At 37.6% G+C, this 12,974-nt stretch overlaps 1 protein-coding gene across 1 annotated transcript; it reads right to left on the reverse strand.

Moving 5' to 3' along the window:
- Positions 1-1,739: 1,739 nt before the first annotated feature.
- Positions 1,740-9,540, reverse strand: LOC146630008 (sialoadhesin-like). The gene is made up of 14 exons (XM_085355400.1): positions 9,451-9,540; positions 9,026-9,132; positions 8,602-8,668; positions 8,446-8,482; positions 6,214-6,549; positions 5,796-5,996; positions 5,358-5,690; positions 5,016-5,240; positions 3,943-4,197; positions 3,556-3,708; positions 3,257-3,341; positions 3,107-3,164; positions 1,978-2,237; positions 1,740-1,803 (listed from the first exon to the last, which is right to left on the reverse strand). Exons 1-14 carry the CDS (start codon positions 9,538-9,540, stop codon positions 1,740-1,742), a joined length of 2,271 nt encoding a protein of 756 aa, XP_085211526.1.
- Positions 9,541-12,974: the final 3,434 nt, after the last annotated feature.

Below are 12,974 nucleotides of genomic sequence, written 5' to 3' on the forward strand. Positions count from 1 at the left end.
TGCAGTTGCATTTATAGCTGCTCCTCTCATTTCTTTAAACACTTCTTGCTTAAACTGCATCAGGTCGATCACATATGAAAAATTGTGTATTTCATCAAAGATGTTTGAAGATGGTTTCTTCTGTGGTTGGAAAATTAAAGCGAGATCGATATCCGGCTGTCTTCCTTCCTCCGCACACGCCTAATGTGCATGAACAGATTAAATCTCCTCTGGTGCGATCACTGACGACAGCTTTAAGAAAACACATTTAAAATGGTTGTTTTAAAACACACAACAATTTATTAATGAGATCATTCCTTGTGATAGCTGAGCTATTTTCTTTCCCATACGGAAAAGAAATAGTAAAAACTTATATGTGATTACTCATGAAAGTGGCCACTTTCATGTGTAAATCATATAAGGCTTACATGATTTACTCATGAAAGTGGCCACTTTCGCATTACTTTCATACATTGTTTTAGTAAGTATCCAAAACATACAAGTTTCATTATATAATTTTTCAAGGGATCTTATATCTGTTTTCACTCTTATATGCTTTTCATACAAGTTTCACACAAGACAGATACAAACTTTATAAGATTTATATATATCTTTTCCATATGGGTTACCTTCAGCTTTAAATTAAGTTTATTGTGTGAACTTGCAGTAAAAGGGAAACTCAATGTCTCATATCACCCAACTTGAAGTAGATAACAGGAAGTTGGTGAAGTGCAGCTGAATTTAGCCGTTCTGCTAGCAGAAAGCAGCTCAGCTCAAACCCTCTATTTAAGATGTTTGGGACAAAAGCAACCTGCAATTATTTAAATATGTAAATGCTCAGCACTGTTACTAGCTTGCTCAAAAGCAGCAACATGAAGTGGAGAAAGACACCAGAATTTGTAGAAACAATGTTTTTTTATTATTTTGTTTTATTTTATTTAATCTCAGTGAAACATTTCTAATTTTACTCAAATTACAAGAACGACTTGAATGATGGACAAAATCATGCTCCCTCTGATTCACTATAAAGGAAATAAGTTTAAAGATAACAAGAAACTGCTAAACACAGCTGTAATCACAAAACACATGAGCGCAGTTCAGCAGGGCACTGAAAATAACAGCAAACGGTCAAAGCACCAGGACTTTAAGATTAATCAGACCTACCTCCTGCTGTTCTGCAAAGACTCCTATATCCCATATCCACACAAATAAAAAATAATTCTACTCACAATTATGTTAAGTACATTAAAATGGGTTTCAGCAGGACAAATAAAAGCCTTTACACTTGTTTGAGTGTACTACAAACTTAAAGTACCCTTAAAAAGAACAAAGAAAACAAAATTAACATAAACAAAGTACAATACAATTCCCCCAATAGTGCCTACTGCCTAGAGAGGTCTTGGGCTTCTTGTTAGCTGTAGTAAGATTTTATTTCAGTAAAGGTAGACTCATTTTTTTTTTAAAATTTAATCCTGTCTGGCAGCTGTTGCCATCAGAACTCTGATCAGAGTGCATTTGTGGTGCAACACATTTTGCTTTTCCAAGATCGCCAAAAATAAATTCTGTAATGTTCCTCTTGTTCAGGTCTTCAAGAAACTAGATACACGTGTAGACAGGGACAGGAAGTCCACTGTCCAAGGACACATTTTGATTCATCTGTTGCATCATTCTTTATCAAAATGCAAACACAGCCATACACAGCAGTATCTTCCTAAAAGCATTAAATATGTACACTGAGGACACACATTCATGTTCATACTCTACTTTTTCCTGACTGTGCTGTACAGTGCTGATGAATGCTCTGCAGCCTGTTGATCTCTTAACCTGTAAAGGTAAAAACACACTCTCAGAAATATAAAGATAATATGATTTTTTTAAAAGCTCACAATATCAGTAACATTAATTAAGAAAAGAAAAAACTTTGTGTAGTGCCAAAAATGAACAAATATAACAGCCTGGAAATATTTTCCCAGCGTTTCACAAACTAAGTGTCCTCACCTTTGGGTGCTGTTTAATCTGACCACAGTGTAGTCCACATCTGTTACTTCTTCATCCTGTTTTTTTCTTCTTTTGGTCTTAATGGGGAGAATGTTGTAGTAGTCGTGCTCTTCTGGCTTCTTTATGAAAGTTACACTGGAATAGCAAAGATCATCCTGGTGCTCCTCTGCTGCTCTACTCTGTGCTGGAGCTGAAGGGCCGTCACGCTTTGGACACCCACTTTGCGGAGCGTTAAGTGTGTAATAACAATATGCATTTTCCTGTAATTAAAAATAACCATAAAAGGTGAAAGGTTATGGTTGGACATCCCCCTTTCCTCCTGAGCCACAGCCTCCCAAACCTTGTATTTCTATTTATTCCTGGAGAGGTTTATATGGTAAATGGCCTGCATTTGTATAGCACTTTTCTAGTCCATAGGACCCCAAAGCGCTTTACACTACATTCAGTCATTCACCCATTGCTACATTGTAGCCACAGCTGCCCTGGGGCACACTGACAGAGGCGAGGCTGCCGGACACAGGCGCCACCGGGCCCTCTGACCACCACCAGTAGGCAAACACGGGGTTAGTATCTTGCCCAAGGATATTTGGCATGCAGCCAGGGTGCAGCCTGGGATCGAACCACCGACCTTCTGATTAGTGGCTGACCTGCTCTGCCACCTGAGCTACAGCCACCCCACCCCACTACAGCCCTATATGCAGCAAAGGAAGAGCAATGCCACCAACAACACTATTAAACAGAAAGATGTCATTTTCTCAACACATGAAAGTTAATTACAATTAATCACACTCTCAAGAAAAACAGTAGACTTTACATTTTATGAACTGTTCATGTACATTTTCATATATGAGAGAACTTAAGATACCCACACACTGTGCAGTATTAGAAATCAATCATTAGATCCACACTGTGCAGTGTGGATCTCATAAACCTGGGTGGGACATGAAGTTTGAAGCATGTAAACTATACAAAGTCATCAAACGTCTGTACTATAGCAGCCAAATTTAAACTTCCCACTGTGCGGTGTATGACAGCAGTATGCGACATATACAAAGAGATTCATTTACATTAACATGGTCTTTTTCAGGTTCATATATGTATACCTGATACCTGACCTCTTCTTCCTTACCTCTGGTTTGTTGTCTGGCCTCTGTCTGGATGAATTTGTTTTGAAGCACCCTTTTCTTCTGTACAGAAGAACAAATGAACATGTTAATTAATCATAACATGAAATTACTAAATAAATTTTTAATAACAACAATAAAACTGAACTGCTCACCTAATGAATATGATTCCGCAGATGATTATAACAGCCAGAAATAGAACAGTGATTGATACAACTGCAGCTGTTTTTTTCCATGAGTCTAGGAAACAGTGACCAAACTGAAAACTTGTTACTGGATTACAAGATTAATGGTCCCATAAGAATGGACATAGAAGATAAAACATATCAGACCAAAGTCTTAATTAATGACTCATTTTGAGTATAGTTCTTGCCTAACGGCATACAACAGTTGAAAACTAAAAATACTAAAACTACAATCAGGGCATTTTTTAACAACTCAGTTGTGTCACTACCTTGATTGTTCCTAATGTCAGGAGAAAAACTGACTGTGCTACAGGTCAGAGTCACTGGACTGTCGTCACCAATCTCACCAGACGGAGTGACTGAATTACCCTCCATTATCTCAGCAGAGGGACTCACTGACACAGAGGGAAGCTTTGGAGCATCTGGAAGGGATGTGGAAATAATTATGACAAAAATTGCAGCAAATTTACATTTGAATTTAGTGTTCAACATAATAATTGTGAAGAAATTGTACACCATCCTATTCTTTAAGTTTAAATATCTATTCCCGACATCGCAGATTGTACAGTTGATTGACAGTTTTCTCCACCTGTGACGATTTCAGAGTTTAAACCCCTGTTTCTGTGTGGCATTATAAGAAAACTGTCTTGACTCACATTTCACTTTGATAGAGATCACTTCAGATGACCTTCGCCCCACCTCATTCTCAGCAGTACAGTAATACTCTCCAGAGTCAGAAGACCGGGTGGACCTGAAGGTGATTTGCTTTTCTTGGCTGATTGGTTGTTGTTCCTTGTACCAGGTGTAATTAGCTGCTGGGTTAGCATCACTGCTACAGGTCAGAGTCACTGAACTTCCCTCCACTATCTCACCAGAGGGACTCACTGACACAGTGGGAACCTCTGGAATGTCTAGAACAGAAAAAATACATTTACTTTTATCGTTATTGTTATGTTATAATTGTGTGTGCAAATTATCTCTATTATCTAAAGTGGTGGTCAAGAAATTTCCCTCACTTTCATTTCAGTCTGTCACATCCAGTATGGGGAAACACAAGCCTGTAATTATTGGTCACATCTGTTATCTTTAGGGTGACCAACCGTCCTCTTTTTTTGCACTTGTTGACTTGTAAAAGCCAATATGACATTTTTAATTTTACCATTCATTAACCGCACAGAGAAGGCATTGTTTAAATATGTTTTCTTTAAGCAAACAGTATTATTAAAGTTCCTCATGACTGGGCCAGGTGTCCTCTTTTTTGAAAATCAAAATATGGAGATCCTAGTTATCTTCAATATAGCAGATTCATGCTTTGCATGAACAGACCATGTTTGCTGGATTTGTCAGTTGTTCCATAAATTGGATGTACACATGACAGTCCATGGACAGACCTTTGTAGACAGTCAGAAGATCCCTGCTTATTACATTGCTAATTAGTTCCTCTAAAGTAAATAATCACGATTAAATGTACATGTGCTTGTACCTTCCAAAATGAAAAGAACTTTGATGTTCTCTGATCAGGATCAAACCACTCTTCAGCACAATGACTGTTCTTTTCTGACTTTAACTGAGTGCTTACCTCTAATTCATGAACCTGACTCCACTCACCTTTAAACTGTATGTACAGTATTGTGAATTCTACTTAATATCTTAAACAACATTTTGGTGAACAAAGAAAGCTGAGGAGCTGAAAATCATGATCATCAATAACAGAGTGAAGTAAACTTACACACAGGATCTGAGGGATAATCTTCATGTCCTTTGAAAGCACAGGAGATGATGTCTCCAGGATTGAACAGATCTTGATAAGAACTTCGTTCAACCATAAGCTGCTTGTTTTTGAACCAGATGAAAGAAAGACGACCAGCTGGACTGCAGCTGCTTTCACACTTCAGCTCTGCCTCAGTCTGAGACTCATGGACTGATATTATTCTGCTCACCTTCACCTGCAGAGCTGAATATGACAACACAGCAGACATCAGACTTAAATACTCAAAACAATAAATACACCCATTAACACAACAGAGCAACTGAGCTGATTAAATATCCATCAGTGTGTGTTGATCAGTACCTGTGACAGTCAGAGTTGTTCCAGGTAAACTACTCTTCCATTCAAATCTTTGTGTTTTGAATTTGAAGTGATACTCGGCTGAATCACTCTCTGTCAGGTCTCTGATTCTCAGAGTGGAGCGTCCTCTCTCTCTTTCAATTACCTGAACACGACCTGCATACTGGGAGTCTTTTCTGAGGTCCTCAGATCCACGACCAGAATGGAACCAGGATGTTGATTGGATTTGACGTTCAAAATTGTTGTAAGTACAAGAAATGTCCACTGATGAGCCTTTGAATGCACAGATTCTTCTGTTACTGTAATTCACTCTGTTGCACCACTGTTTTTTGGCACCTAAGAGATAAAAAAAAAAACATGCTTATTGACAGAAAGAACACACCATTAATAAGCCTCCATATTAAAAGTTTTCATTCAGGTAAAATCTCAAAGTGAACTCACAAACTAATGGAGAGTGAAAATCCTCAAATCCTTTTAAAGCACATGAGTAGCTGTTTTCAGTGTCATATTGAGCTTCATAAGAAGAAGAGCTGGCTCCATTCACTTGTTGTTCATTTTTGTACCAGACATAAGATGAAACATAATGATTGCACCTGGTGACACAATCCAACTGTCGTCCAGTCGACACACTGACCTGAACATCTTGACCAGTGGACAAGAAACAATAAATAAGATGTCAGTCACTCTCACACTGAAGGAGACATCAGTAAAATTCACAGAAGTAATAAAATGAATTACGGTAGTAACAAAATAATAATTCTCTCAATGTCTATACATTAAACTATTGAAAAGTTTAGAAGCACAGTAGAACATGCATATTAAGTTGATGAAATATTTATCAGTGTGTGTAGATCAGTACCTGTGACAGTCAGAGTGACTCCAGGTAAACCAGTAAAACTTTTCTGGTTTGCTTCAAACCTGAACTTGTACACAGCTGAGTCGCTCTCTCTCAGGTCTCTGATTGTCAGAGTGCAGCTCTTCCAATGAGAGCTGTATGAAAGTCGACCTGCATATGCTGGGTCTGTTTTCAGATCATACGGGTTATAATTATTCCCTTTAGTGAACCAAACTTTTTTTAACACAATTACTCTTGAAGGGTGTTTGAAGGAGCAGCCTATGACCACTGTTGATCCTTTTACAGCACAGATCTGAGTAGAAGTGTAAGTCACTGCATAATCATTCTGACTCTGTACCACTGTAACACAGAACACATCAGAATGCAGTTAGATTAATGATAACAACCATAAACAGTCTTATTTGTAGTTAAACTATATACAGAGAGAAATTCTGATGGGATTTAGACCAAGCACTCTTCATCACAATAGAAAAACTGAAGTTTTGATTCTTTTGTTGTTGACCGTAACAATCATGAAATAGTTTTAGAGTCATTTTCTTCTAATCACCTAATTGGTTGAGACCAGGTATAGTGCTTGATAACAGGGTATAATATAAATGTATTCATATGAGGTATATGTGAGAATGTTTATTAATCCTTAGAAGATTTCTCTCATAAATTCAATGTTTAATAAACTAGAAATAATCTAAATTGTGTAAATAAGTACTATAGCAAAATAAACATTTTAGAAAGTTAAATACAAATACAATGGCCTTTTTCTAACAGTGTATATTTATGGAAAAAAATAATATCTGTAGTGTTTACAACACATTACACAACATTTGTATTTTTTTACTAAAAAAAAGAAGGCAAAAAAATAAATCTCTTCTGTTTACAGTTATAATTCATAAAAGTAATGCAGTTGCTGAATGTGTGACAGCCAGAAACAGCTCTGGTGTCGACAGTGTAACCGTAGGTATAAATCAAATATAGAGGTTCCCAATACCTGATAAAGAGAGAAGGAAGATAACAAATCCACTGGCTGCTGCACTTAAACTCATAGCTGCTCCTCTCATTCCTTAAATTACTTCAACATGAAAAATCCTGTTCACTAGTTAGTCTTCATGAGACGCTGAGGTGAGATGAGATGTCTTCTGTGGTTGGAAAATATTAAAGTCATATTAAACTGTCTTCCTTCCTGCTGTACACGCTCAGTAAGCATAAACAGACTCCCACACTGAAATGAAGAAATGGTTTTTATACAGTGCAGCACGCAGAATGAACTTCTTAAAAACAAACACAACATATTTTAATCACGTTTTAATTTTACGTTTCTGGTCCAGTTTATTAATGAGATCATATGATCACAAGACCATGATCAATTTTTCTATAAATCTATAAAACTCAAAACTAATCTCCACAGTGTTACATTAAAATAAGTATCTATAATGTAACTAAAATTTTAACATGGATGTCAAAATAAATATATCCTGTGTGGGGCGTGAATGATTCACATACTTGTTAAGAACCCCGCTGTATGTGATTCGGGAATTTATTTTTTAAGACAATAAGAAACCATTAGCTGTAGATTTCATAGAGGGCAAAGATGACATGCCACCACCTAATATTTAGAATACAGATACGTCCAACATTTGTAGGATTTTTTTTCTCCAAGTGAAGTGATCTATTTGAACCCTAAACGTGAAATTTAAGTACACATTACACCACACCACAGTCTTTCTGATACTGAAGATAGTTTTCTAAAACAGAGTCAAAAACCACCACTATGCACACAATACCAGAATGCAGAGTGGTCTTGTACTTGCTCTTCTACTCTCAGTTGGCAGCCAAGTAATTATGTATCATCACAAGTTTATGGACCACAAGCAATTACCACACTTTTATCAGATAAAAGAACCTTAAATATTAGTCCCTGCAAATCTGCCCTTTATTTTGCACTTTGGGATTCTTCGCTGTTTCCACCAGGTCATCCCTGTTTCTGTTTCGCTAGAGTCTGAGGAAAACCATTTTTTAATTTGGATGCATTACATTTATTTTAATCACATGGTCATAATAATGCATAGTAATTCTAAGTAATTAAATACAAATTTGAGTGTGACCTCTTCCATGTAGTAATAACTCTCTTAATTAGCAAAAGTTAACCAGCTTCTAGTGGATGAGACGAACCCAGAATGGCTAATCCAAAGCTGGACAGTCCTGATCCCCAAGGATCCCCAGAAAGGACCAACTACTAACCAATAATCTGCCTCAATAAAACATGGAAGCTCCTGTCCTGTAATAGGGCGAAAATGAACAGGCACATAGAAGGAAAAAGGCAGAGACACCAGAGGGGCAAAACACCTCCTTGTTGACGGAGCAGTCACTTGAGACTGTAAAACCAGAATGACCAACCTGTGCACCGCCTGGATCGACTTCAAGAAAGACGATGATTCCAGGATTCAGATGGATCCTGGAATGCCTGAAACAGAAGAAGATCAACCAGAGAGCCTTCATTAGGAATTCAACAGGGATGTGGCCAACAACACTAGAGGCCAACAAGTCACTGTCAAGGATGCAGGATTTACCAAGGAGATACTCTGTCCCCACTCCCTTTCTACAAAGGCCTGAACACCCTTAGTCAAATCATCAATGAGACTGGCTGAAGAAATCATTAGTCATATCCTCAACATGGATGGTATCAAGCTGTGTGCCAGGAGAGACATTAGTTCACCGATCCACACTGCTAGGATCTAGTGTAACAACATCTGGACTGGATAAATGTAGTTGGATGGGAAAAAAGTAGAGAAAGTCGTTAGAACTGGGGAGATTGTACTACCAGAAGGCAGCATTGTTGACATGGAAGATAGATGCAAAGATCTTGGAATCCCACAGGCAAATGGGACTCATGAAGAGGCCTATAGGAATGCCACAACTGCCAAATTCCTGCAGAGAGAAAACCAAGTAAAATGAGCCAGTTGAATGAAAAGAAAAAGATCTAGGGAATCAACACCTACACACAAAGATCCTTTAGTGCATCAGGAAGATGGCAACAGCTGATCACATGCTTAGTGAATACCCGAGACAGCAGAAACCAGAGAAAGAAGAGGAGCAAGAAGATGAACCATCAAAGAAGCACAGGCCCCTGAACAGCACGTACCACCCAGCAGATTGAAAATCCTGCCAATGGCTTTACAAAGCCGGACTAAAAGATAGCACAGAGGCACTAAACACAAGATCCATAGAGGCTGGGGTCTACCACACCAGGCAAGAACCCCAGGTGCAGGTTGTGAAAAGATCCCCCTGAGACAACCCAACAGCAGGGTGCAAGATGCTAGTAGGCAGGGCGTACATGGAACACCATCTCAAAATGGTGTGTAAGTCTTATAAATAAAAGTTATGCACAAATTACATATTTAACAAACTTATTTTCTTAGTGATAATTTGAGTGTCATCTGGACATTCCAGTTGTTGTTTTTTTTCTAATTCCTAATGTTAAAAATATTATGTGCTTTACTATTGTGAAATACACCTATGTATCTATTCAGAAATTGCCACTAGTTTTGTTTTTACAATGTCCTGGGATTTTTTAATTTGTTCAAATATAGGACTTTAAAGGGTTGCCTGAATTTTGGTTATATTTTTAATTAGCCAATACACAGATGTGTTTTAATACATCTGTCCCAAATTACAGATTACAAACATAATATTTTTAAGGAAATCAGGGATGGCGGGGAAGAAAATATTCTAATATTTTGATGACTTGGGATTCGAGTGACCAGGTCAATCAAGAATTGGCACACATTTAACTAAATTATTTTCTGAGCTATAATTAGAGCACTACCTGGACACTCCAGTATTTTTTCTGTTTTGATAGGACAGTTTAGTGATCGTTTTTGTGGTGAAGCCTGCCATATTTGTTCAATCCATCATGAAAGTTAAATAAAAATAGCATTGTATTCATTTTTATCACTAAAAATTAAATATTAAAAAGTATCTGACATGCTTTATTTTTACAGTATTGTATTTGATCTTTTCTGTTTTCTATTTATCACAAAAAATACACACAGACTATAAAAATGCTACCAAAACAGTAAGTTCAGCTCCAAGTCGATGCAAAAATACAAATACAAATAAATAATCAGAAGATAATGGACAGGTCAGCAGGGTCAGCAGGGAGTGTTTTACTCCTGCAAATCTACATGATGGGGTTGAGTGTGATAGCAGTCATCCACTGGGCAGGCTTAACTACTCACTGCAGTGATGTCTTATCTGCAACAACACAAGAAGTCTTTCTGGAGGTTTTCACTCCACACCTGCAGGTGGTGGTGTTGGTCCTAGTTTCTTTAGCCTCCTAAACAAGAGGAGTTGGTTGATTTGTATCCAAACGAGCATACACTGTTAACTCTTTCCACATTCACAGCTTAACAGTATAACAATATGGCTGATCAAGTAATAATGTGAGCTTAGAATGTTTTATTATATTAATCAGGTTTTGTTGACTGTGGAGTACAGTGCAGATGATTTCTCTACTCTTCCTTTACTTCTGGTGTAGACAGAAAAAGAGAGAAGATGATATTATTGCTATTAATACAGATTCACATAGTAGAAAAGCTAAAAAGCATTACATAGAAAACACCAGCAGTTTGGATCAGGATATTTAACAGGGTTTCTTCACACTTAATGCTAAGTTTCCTCATTGAATTGTTCATGACAGCTCATTTGTCTAAACAGCAGATAAAGCGGGAATCAACACATGTTCATGTTTTACCACCAAGCAGTGTGGAAACTGTTGAGTTTAAAACAACATGTCGAGTTCTTTAAGAAGAGTTACACACCAAAATATTTGTTTTCAAAATTAAATGACTTTTTCTGTCTATGAGATGCAAATAAGGTCATTGGAAGCTCTTTTCCTTAACATTAAGTTTTAAGATTGCTTATTTTTCTTTTCTAGTGAATTAAAAACTAATTTATTGTGAACATATTATAGCATAAGTTGTATCCGTAGGACCTGTTACTTTAACGATATTTATTATTATATATTATAGATTAATTTGTCCACTTTCAAAAACCTACAAGTCTTTTCCTTGTGGATTTAATCCAACAACAAGAAACTGGTTGTTTAATTAAAAAGAATTCATTTATTGGACTACCTGATCCACAGATTCAACACAAGCAGAGAAATCAGTATCGAGTCAATTTAATGATGCACTGAAAGTGTAGGAATTACAAAGTATAAGAATATTTTGTTTTCTTTGCACTGGTTACATGTTTTTGGAGTTCTGACGTCCTCTTGTGTTCTTGGCTTCACAGTAATGAGTCCCACTGTTTTTGGGTCTGATGGTGAAGTTCTGTCCTGATGCTTTTGGGAGTCTTTAATTAGCTGATCTGCACAGTGATCTAAACAAAGACTGAATCGGCATCATCATAATAATGTTGGTCCAGGATTAACATTGCAACTGACCAATCATGTCGCTGTGATGTCTGATGTTTTCTTTATTAATTTGTACAAAATAATAAATAAATTATTGTATCACTCATTGTTACTGTGGGACCCAACATACAGACACTGGGTCTCTCGATGATAGAACACACAGACTTTATTCTTGCAGAGATTTTAACACACTGCACACCGCAGTCATCACTCACCCCTGGTCCCAGCGACCTACTGAGGCTACGTCCACACGTACACGGGTATTTTTGAAAACGGAGATTTTCCGTTTTCGTTTTAAAAAATAATCCCGTCCACACGTAAACGCAGAAATGAAAGAAAACGCTGCTAGGAACATGCCAAAGCAACAGGTGGCGATATATTCCTAACCGTGTAGAAATGTTGGCCAATCAGAAGTCTAGAAGCCTCGGTGGGAAATAGTAAACAAAGATGGGGCATAGAAGCAGAACCGAGTTGTATGTGTGGAGGGACAGTAACTGTGTGTGTATATGTAAGCATTTAAACACTGCAGAGAGTAGAATTAACAGTAACAGTATTGTAGAAATTCATTTCACCGGAACAATAACGTGGCGCACAGTGTGACGTCAAAAAAGGCGCACACCTTTGATGCTGCATTTTCTGCGTTTTCTCCGTTTTTCTCGTCCACACGTAAATGCAAAAACTGAGTTTTCAAAAATATCCACCCTGGCCGGAGTTTTTAAAATCTCCGTTTTCAGTGACCGAAAACACAGTTTACGTGTGGACGAAAGGTACAAACGCATAGAAAAATACCCGGGTACGTGTGGACATAGCCTGAGACAAAATAGAGGAATCACAATTAGCTGATGACTGGCAGCTGTGGCCGCCCGACTCCTCCGACACTGTCTCCAAAACCTCTCCACCCATTCACCACACCCACCCACTCTAATTATCAAGTTAAGTTTGCTGTTAGCCAAATTTAGGTTACAAATTTGGTGTGATAGTCATAATTTTAAAAGCATTAACTAACTTTTTGGCTCAGATAATGTAATTTGGTCAGTTGGAAGGTTGATCCTAGAACATTTATGACGAAACAGGAACCTTTCATGACTGGAACAAAATTTGTTTTTTGTTGAACCACACAAAAGAAAACCAGCTGGACTGCAGCTGCTTTCACACTTCAGCTCTGCCTCAGTCTGAGACTCATGGACTGATATTATTCTGCTCCAGGGCTGTGCAGAGATCTTTAAAGGGGCGGGTACTCAAAGTTAAAAAGGGACACATAGAACCAGGCTGAAGAACAACAACACACATTCATCAAGAATCTAATATGGAATCATATCATACTATACCACTGTCATCAGGTGGGGACAATGTA

This window comes from Diplotaxodon limnothrissa, linkage group LG6, assembly GCF_057381915.1.
Source record: "Diplotaxodon limnothrissa isolate DT_005_m linkage group LG6, D_limnothrissa_male_GT1.1, whole genome shotgun sequence".
Taxonomy (NCBI): domain Eukaryota; kingdom Metazoa; phylum Chordata; class Actinopteri; order Cichliformes; family Cichlidae; genus Diplotaxodon; species Diplotaxodon limnothrissa.